This window comes from Dendrobates tinctorius, unplaced genomic scaffold, assembly GCF_039654945.1.
Source record: "Dendrobates tinctorius isolate UK_male_01 unplaced genomic scaffold, ASM3965494v1 ptg000060l, whole genome shotgun sequence".
Lineage (NCBI taxonomy): Eukaryota > Metazoa > Chordata > Amphibia > Anura > Dendrobatidae > Dendrobates > Dendrobates tinctorius.
The window spans coordinates 81,943,317-81,953,071 of NW_027361728.1; the positions used below are offsets into that span (position 1 = coordinate 81,943,317).

Below are 9,755 nucleotides of genomic sequence, written 5' to 3' on the forward strand. Positions count from 1 at the left end.
CTAGATGTTTACATTAATTAGTCAGCTGGAAAAAGGTGACCAGAGTGCGTTGTGTTGGAGCTGGGGAGAGACAAGCCAGAATCTCTCTGACAAGAGACAAAACAGGCAGTGTGCGCCAACTGCAAGCATCACTGGTTGCTATGGACGATAGCTGTTTGTGTGACCAACCTGAGACTAGCTCAGCCGTGTATGAGCAGCCAGGTCTGTATTGTTTAGCTACCGCCTGGACAAGGATAGGGATTTTAAGTTTATGGTTTTGTTTTCGGTACTGTACCACCAGTGGAAATAAGCATCATTTTGTTTTTTTTAGTAAAACCCTGTGGCTTTGTGCTCCAAGCGGCTAACCGAGAGCGTGATCCCCCACACCACCAATCAAAGCAATCAAAAGTGTCTAGTGATAATTAAGAAAGTAGAGCGGTTAAAAGACTTAATAATTCATTCTGTCTGTTCCGAGACGCTGGCATCAGCCACATAATTTTCAGTTGACTAAACTGCAAGAGTCCCAGTCATTTCTGATTTTAGAGAAATGTAAACCACCCCTTCAATATAGGAACCTCTATACCAGGGTTCCCCAACTCCAGTCCTCAAGGCCCACCAACAGATCATGTTTTCAGGATTTCCTTATTATTGCTCAAGTGATAATTGCTTCACCTGTGCAATACAAAGGAAATCCTGAAAACATGATCTGTTGGTGTGCCTTGAGGACTGGAGTTGGGAAACCCTGCTCTATACGAGTCAGGATACAGCTCACTTGTATAACTCCGTCCCCTTCACATTCAATGTATCATGATAAGCCTAATGAAAGGGATGGGGCTGGAGAAAAATTAGTCAAATCTACATAATTGACCCAGGTTATCTCTGGCACATGGAGATGTTTTTACTGATTACAAAAGTATTGCTAATTCTATAAGACAGAGATATTAAGTGTGTAGTTTAAATTTACGGTATCATATTCTGATGCAGAAAAGAGAGGGAAGATTATCACATTTTATTCAAGACGTTCATATACTTATGGTTCTGGTTAAATAAAGCAGCAAAAAAATCATAAAATTTAAACCAATAACGTGAAATAGTATTAATAAGAAAGCTCCACCTTGTCTCTGATTGTAAAATTAGTTATTCCCAATTCCCTCTTCTTGCTGGTTTAGGCACCTTGTTAATGCTTATAAATTTAACTGGCATGACATTACCCCTATGTATATTATCTACATATCTAGCCAAGGAGTGTCTCCATTGGGCTCAATATCCCTCACGTGATCACGTATCTCAACTCGCCTACCTTAACTTGCGTCTCGCTTTTACAACATATTCCAATCCACAAGCACATGGTGCTATATAAATTCCTCCTTGTGTGCGATAATTTATGAAGTCATTGATCTTGTACACCCTTTGTGTGATGTTGCCACTAAAATTTACACCATTCTCTACATATGGGCACGACACACAGTTTCCACATCTATAGCACTTTGGTATTTCGAGATAGCCAGGTAGTTGATTTGGGTGTCTATGAATATGCTCTAGTCTGTCCTACAGGTATTTGCCACTTGGGATACAGATCTTTCCTGTCTTTATTATCTTTATAAATCTAGGATGGTCCAATGTGCTTCCAAAATTGCTCATACTTCATGAGCTCCATTGACAAATCTGGTGATTCTCTCACCACGTGTTTTTTGAACTGGGATAAGGAAAGCTGTCCCAGTCTTCCCTTGGCTTCATTGTATGCCTTCTTAGCCCTTCATTTGGGGTACCTCCCTTTATTGACACTTGCCTTTCAGCTCTCTTGTCTTTCAGAAGAATAGTTTCTACGTATCCTTAAGTATTGACTTCTTCTGATAAACCCTTTTCAGGAGTTTTGGGTGACTGCTCTTCCATTTTAGCAAAGAGTTAGCGGCGATGGGTTTTCCATAGGTAAGAGTTTCAACTTCACCATATTTACTTTTTTGATCAGCACATGTAAAAAATGTAAATAATCATGATCCATCTCAAGGGTGAAATGAAGTCACAGATTTTTACAGTTAAGTTTAAGCAAGTCAGTGAAATCCTTAGTTGACCCTTTGCATATGCCAAAAATGTTGTCTATGTACAGCGACCACATTTTAATCTTTTAAATGTCAGGGTTGTCATCATTACCAAAAAACACTCTCTCTACCATCCATCCCAGGAGCAATTTAGCATTCATGGAGCACAGAACTTCCTCACTGCTGTGCTCCAGAGCTGTTGGTAGTCTCCAATCAAAAAATATAAAGTTCCTTGCGAGACAGAAATGTGACAATTTAATGGTTTAATTATTGTGGGTGAGGTACTGATGGCCCCTCATAGACAGGAAATATTTTACTACCTCAATACCTTTATCATGGGGGATGGCGGAGTACAGAGCCTCAACATAAATAATAGCCAACAGTGTTCCTTAGGCTGCTTTTACACTTACCGTGTTTTTGCGGGCAGATTTTGCGGCTCCAATAGATTTCTATGGGGCCGCAAAATCGGCCCGCAAAAATTCCACGTTGCGCCGTGTGCCGTACAGCCGTGAGGGCCGTTTTTGCGCCCGTCATAAAAGATCGAGCTTGCTTGATCTTTTATACGGTGTACGGCCACAGCCCCCATTGTAAATCAATGGGGCCGCAAAAACAAATGGAGGTATGTTTTTGCGGTGCACCGTGACATCCGGTTTTATGGAACGCCGTTTTTTTTCCAATATTATTTCCATGGTATTGGAAAAAAACAGCGATCCGCAAGCTTTTTTGCTGTCCGTTAATGCGGCAGACCACAAAAAATGCGGCAATGCGGTCTGCAAAAACGGGCCGCACTAGCGGACCACACAAAATGCGGCAATACGGCCTGCAAAAACGGGCCGCAATAACAGACCGCAAAAAATGTGTAAAAGTAGCCTTAGTCTACAATAAGACTTTTAAAGGGAATCTGTCTTCCCTTTTTTGCGATATCATATAATGATATCATTCAATTGTGTGTCACATAAGGAATCTCTTAATACTTTTGCTTCCCCCTGACCCCGCACCTTTCATGCATAAATCCCTTTTTTAAATCGGTTCAGATGTATGTAAACTGCCATGGTCCGGTCCAATGGGCGGGGCTTATTCAACTGCTCCCCCCTCCCTGTCTTGCTCTACGCAAGAAGAAATGTGTAGAGCAAGACAGGGAGGGGGAGGAGCATACCCCAAGCGACTTGCAGCTGTAATTGCAGCAAAAGGTGGCGCAACAAAGTATTAAGTTAAAGGGGCCGAATAATATTGCACGCCCCACTTTTCAGTTTTTTTATTTCACAAAAATTTAAAATAACCAATAAATTTCATTCATCTTCACAATTGTGTCCCACTTGCTGTTGATTCTTCACCAAAAATTAAAACTTGGTATCTTTATGTTTGAAGCATGATATGTGGGAAAAGGTTGAAAAGTTCCAGGGAAGCGAATACTTTTGCAAGGCACTGTAGTTACATTTTGAATGGATTTTTGTGTTTATTTTGTTGAACTTGTTGACCATAATTCCAAAAAGTATGTTTGATGCTAAGCCAACACTGAACATCATCTAAAGAATGCCATACACACATTGAAGCATGGAGGAGGCAGCATTATGCTTTGGAGCCGTTTATCTGAAAATGGATTGGGGCTGTAGACAAGATGGAGGAAATTATGCACAGTTCTAAATATCAGTCAATTTTGCATTTGGAATGACCCAGCCAGAGCATGGACCTGAATCCATTTGAAAATCTGATGATGACCTGAAAGGGCGCTGCACACAGGGAATACCGACAGATTTGGAGCGCTACTGCAAGGAAGAATAGGCAAAGATTGCTAATTCTAAATGTGCCATGCTGACAGACTACCACCAAAAAAAGACTGAATGCTGTCATAAATTCAAAGCATACTTCAACAAAGTAATAGTTTAGGGTTATGCATACATATGCAAACACATTATTATAGTTTTTTCCACCTGAAAATGTTTCAGTTTATTATCCATTTGAGTTTTACAGATTAGGTGACATGAAAGGTGGAAAAAGTTCTGAAATGATTCTTCTTGATATGATTTTATGTGACTCAAACCTGGCATTTTAACATTTTAACAGGGATTTTTATATCCATTGTTCACGTCTATGTATTTTTGTATTACTTGGAATATGTCAATAAGACCTATGCTCTGGATTTTTTCTAAAACCTCAGATATGCCTTTATTGCAGATGACTGTGTTTGACTGTGGTTCAGCAAAGAAACAGTGTAGTTATTGAAGAAATACTGATTGTGATGTAAAGCAGTTGGGAGCTTGTAGTTGACCTCTATTTGCTGGAGCCAAACATCACATCAACTACTGCTGTCTCTTGAAATCAATAAATGGTCAATGGTTGTAAGAGGCTTGATATAATTCCTCACTACGAACATGTACACAGGCGTTCCCCTGATAAATAGTAGCTGACTGTCATGGTTCACACTATCAGGACCTTCCATAATAAGCTTGTCACCAGAAGACTTGCAATCTGAGAAGGATCTGATAAACATGGAAAGTATTAAAAGTGAAGATGGAAAGATATTTTTCTAGAAATTTCCAAATGGAGAATGGTGCAAGCTCCATCTCAGAACTATAATAAGATGGCATGAACTCTGCATTGATGTGCATCAGTCAGGTGGTAGACTTCGAGAAGAAGACAACTTGTAGCAGCAAATGTTTGGATAAACAAATTCAATCTTGCAAATGTATTTTACTCACTATAGACATAAATGTGAATTCTGTGGGTGACATTTACATGGCAATGTCAATTTTCAGCTGCCAAACTGTGCACGTCACCTAATAATTGCAGACACATGCAGCATTTTGGTGGCTCCCATTCTGCAATTGTGTACGTTGTCATGGAAGAGGTGGTCCAATATGCAATCCAATATCACCTAATTACACACTTTGGGTGTATCAGGAATATATAAAGGAAACATCGACCCCAGACTTTCCATTATACAGTATAATAATGCGGGCAGCTTTAAAATATACTCAGTGTGTAATATAAGAAATATCGAAGAACCAAATTGTGAGATGAGTAACATATACAAACAGATGTAAATGCTGTGACCATATATGTTACATGTTTTAGACCTCTATTGCGCCATTTTTCAAAATTATCTAGAAAAAAGGTACGGTCGCTTAGTGGTTTCCATAAATACTCCTGATTTATTAACAGCATGTTCCACAATTTTTGTGCAAATATTTTGTCTAAATTGAGCCAACAAAGAGGTGCTGTAAGTAATGTGTCCAACATATCTATCAAATTGTGCCCAATCTATCATGCAAAGTGTGCCACTGTGATAGAATTGTGACATCTTCTGCCTTTCACCCTTAGGATTATATTTTAGAGGTTATATTCAATCTGTGAGTATATAATATATAAACAGGTGTCGCAGAGTTTAGTTCAACATGTGGCACAAACAGTGATTTCAACAAGGATGAATTATTAATGAGGTTTCCTACCGGAGAAACCTATTACAGGTATCCTCATCTAGTGCATTAAGGTAGACACACAACAATAAAAAATTGCAAATTGAGCGTAACTACAATTTCTAATCCAAGGTAGAAAGCCCAGTTTTCATAAAACATACACATATATATATAAATTACTCACCATTTTCTGGTCTGATTTCACATCCACTTTATAAAGAAAACTTGCAAACACCAGATTATTGCCGGTATGGAAGCATGAGCTTTATTCTTGCCATGAAGTTGCAGCTATTCCTTGGCTAACCCACAGGATGAAGCCCGCAATGAGAAAAGCTATCTCCACAAACATATATGACAATCAGTAGAACAGTGGCAATGCCCTTTAATGTCCCCTTCTAAGAAGCAAGATGGGCACCTTGTGTGCTGGGGAGCGCATTGCTTTGTCTCCCAGCCTGAACTTCCACAGTCTTGGAAGATCCCTCAGCCTTGGTGAAGATGCTGGTGAAGGAATCCTCCTGGTATCAGGTGGTTGTGGTAGGAAAGCTTCAGTGGCTTGGTTGTGTGGAGCTTGGAGAGCCCTGATCCCCAGTGCCTGCCTTTCTCTACCTCCACAGTCAGTGCTGCTGCTGTCCACAGCTCCTGGTGCTGAAATCCTCCAGTCCTGAGGAATGTGCACGTTTTCCCAGTCTGCACAGGCACATCCTGAGCCAGTGTCTGAGCGGATGAAATATCCCCTTCACGGTTAGAGGCTTGATTCAGATCCAAGCCATTTATGCAAGTCACAGTCTGCTGGAGAGCCTCTGACAAATGGATAATGTATTCCACTCCTGAGTCTCCTTTCTCTGGCAATTGTAATCACTGACACTAATAATCATTTATTTCTATCAGCTCTGGCAGTCAGGGGGCTAGAATGATAATAGTACATTACAGAGCCTGTAGCTAGAAATAGGATCCTTGATTTATAATTAAAACGCTAAAAAAATGTTTCCTGGGGTGGTCGTCTTCTTTTGTAGAACTGTCATTTCCAGCATGCGGTATTTGTCTTTATGGCAAACTCTTAACTAACCCAAATTGGTTAATGGACTTAACCCAATGAATGAGACTGTTGATTTTTGGACATGATTACGTGATGGGTGTAAACAGTAGGAACATCACTAATGATGGTACGGATGGACATGGCAGCGTCTGCTCTGGTGGTCGCTTGTATGGAGATTACACGGAGCTGGATAATTTGTTGTTGTATCAGGGGATGGTGACTGGTGAGGAGGTCACCTTGGTGGAGAAGATAAACAATCATGGCTTGTGAATTGTGAATGTCAATTGTAAATTCTTGGATAGACACTCAAGGTTATTCAGTAATGGGATACATTTCTGAGAATGCTAGCTGTGTTTTATTGTTTTCGCCTATGTAAATCATGTTCAGGTTATATGATAACATCTGCAGATCAGGCAACTCAACAGCCAGATACTGAAATTCAATGGTGGCATTTATGGTGTGTAAAACATCCTCTAATAATAAAAATGATAGGTATCTGCAATAACCAGGGCTGAGATAGGTATAGGCAAAGTAGCGGGATACCTAAGGTGTCGTTAAAGAAGCACCCCCATGTATATTGTTATTAAATGTGTGTGTATATGCATGTAATGTAGGTACACAATTGTGTCTAGTGGATCACTCTATGGTTTATGTGTGAACCAGAAATCTCTTTTACTGATGCTCTAAGGGCTTACTTTCTGAAAGCCGCCTCCCGGTCACACAACGTGACCATAACATACTGCAGAAGGGTGACGTCACTGAGAAGAGGAGAAGAACGGCGCTAGACACCGGAAAAAACAGGGGTAGGTGGGTATATTTATACACTCAAAAAATTAATACATGGCAGGGCTTCTTTAAGGATTAAATATTCTCCCTGGAAATAGTCAGATGCTGTGGCTAAATTTATAATGCTATGCTTTATAAAGCATGTGGCTAATATTGATTAGTTCTGTCACAAGACCTCTGTAGGTGACCTGTGCCATCTGGCACCAAAATGTTAGTAGAACATCAAGTCCTGTTGTGAGGTGGGACCTCTGTAGATCAAATATGTTTTTCTAACATCATAGATTCTTTAATGGTTGAAGATCTGGGGAATTTGGAGACCAAGTCAACAACTCAAACTCTTTCTAATGCTCCTCAAACCATTCTTGAGCTTTACGTGCAGCAGAGCACTGTGTATTATGCTGCTGAAAGAGGCCACTGACTTTGAGGAACACCATTGACAAGAAGTGTTGAATGTGGACTACATCAATATGTACATAAGTGGAATTTATTTTACTTTACTTATATAGGGCCATCGTGTTCTACATCGCAGTAAGGACATTATCATCACTAATATGTGTCAAAGTAGCATCCATATGAATTTCAGGAGAGTCAGGACCTGAGAAGAACATTAACACTGCTTCTGGTGACTTGCCTTCTTCCCTTAGCAAGCTACATTGCTCTGTATCTTCTGACATCTTTCTATATAGACAGCATTTTCAACAGATTGTACTACAACAATTTTTCTATGGAATTGGCCCAGACAGGCTTTCATAAATAAGGAAAAGATATAGAAATACACTGCATTTTCCTAAAAATACTCCTGGAAGCAGCGTTCACAAATTCAGACGTATAGGAACACTGGCCACACTACCTGGAGGGGGCAGAAAGAGGAACTCATCCAAATTCCTGGGGAGGAAAGTTGTCAAAAACGAGTGATTGTAAAAGACCTGTTGTAGCATCTAGTGGCAGCATGCACAGAGTTATCACTTTGCACAGTAAGGTACATACTGAAGACATCCATGCCCAAACTCCAAGGCATACAACTCAGCTGACCCAAAATTACAAGAAAAGTCAGCTCCAGGTTCAAGAGAATATAAATAAGCCATAGAAGTTTGGGGATTTTGTTTTGTAAAACAATGTAGCAAAACTCAATTTATTGGTTCTTTTTGATCAGATGTATGCCAGGAGGAGGAATATAAAGAATGGTATCAATGGCTGATACCAGGTTCATGAGATGGCAGGTGGTCAAAAACCATCTTGTGACTGCAAGAAACTTGCAGCAAGATTTCATATCAGCAGGTACCAAGGTTTCAGTTAACACAAAATGGCTACAAAGTATGGCTTCTTTCAAATAAATGTCATTAGCTTAGAGGGGTGGCCGAAATTAATATTTATTTTAATCCTAAATGCCATAATCTAATTTATTTTCTAATACACTTTAATTAAAAGTCCCTACTGCTCTCACTACTATAACTGCTTATTTTTTACTTCCTCTTTGATGGTGCTTCATTTGAGATTCCCCAGTGCATGCTAGCATAGTCAAATAAGTCATTATCAGAGGACAGAAGCTGTGGTCACTGCTACAGTCTGTGCCCCCCTTCCTGAAACAAATTGTCTTCAGTGACATCCTTTTTAGGGGAAGGGCTGGTCCCTGCTCTACTGACGTCACTTGCAAGGGCAGTACGGGTCTCTGCTTTCCCTGCACTTTGGGTTTTCTTATTACAACGTGCACTGACAGTGCACTCTCTTGCTGGTTCGTTGCTTATGATCAGTGCACAGAGACAAAAATCTACTGAGCATACGTCTGAATTGACAACTTGACAACTGACGCATGCTCAGTAGAACAGGGACTAGCCCATCACTGATAACGCCTTGTTTCAGGGATGGAGCAGAGGCTGTGGCAGTGACCGCAGCCTTTGCACCCCGATGACGATTCATTTAGCTTTTCCAGCATAAACTGAGATTCTCAAACGAAGTATCATCAAAGAGGAAGTAGTAAAAAAGCAAAAAAAAGCAGAGTAGTGAAGAAATGGTAGGTAATTTTTAATTAAAGTTTAATAGAAAAGAGATTAGTTTATGACATTAAATAGACAGACACTTGGGATTAAAATAAAGTATTGTTTTGGATCACCCCTTTAATTTTAGCAATTAGAAAAAAGGAATGTGAATGAACAAACAAAAAATTGAAATTAAATCAATATTTGTGATGACCTTTTGCTTTTAAAACAGCATAATTTCTTCTAAATACACTTGCACACAGATTTTGTGAATGTAGACTTGCACAAATTCTTCTGTGCCTTCAGTTAATCCCAGACAGATTTGGTGATTGAGTCCAGGGCTCTGTGGAGGCCATATCATCACTTCCAGCATTACTTGCTTTTCTTTATCCGGAATATCGTTAATTATGACATTGGCTCTACAGTAGGAGTCGTTGTCCTGTTGCAAAATACATTTAGAGCCAATCAGACACCTCACTGATGGTGTTACATGACGGATAAGTATCTGCCTGTATTTCTCAGC

The 9,755-nt window shown here is 39.9% G+C and overlaps 1 protein-coding gene across 1 annotated transcript in view; it reads right to left on the reverse strand.

Annotated features, from left to right (window-relative positions):
- Positions 1-6,225, reverse strand: part of LOC141092706 (guanylate cyclase soluble subunit beta-2-like) — a 164,030-nt gene extending 157,805 nt beyond the window's left edge. The window contains exon 1 of the mRNA XM_073579096.1: positions 5,619-6,225. Coding sequence (XP_073435197.1) covers positions 5,619-5,621 — 3 coding nt within the window. The 5' untranslated portion in view covers positions 5,622-6,225. The remainder of the gene's footprint in view (positions 1-5,618) is intronic.
- Between the last annotated feature and the right edge of the window lie 3,530 nt (positions 6,226-9,755).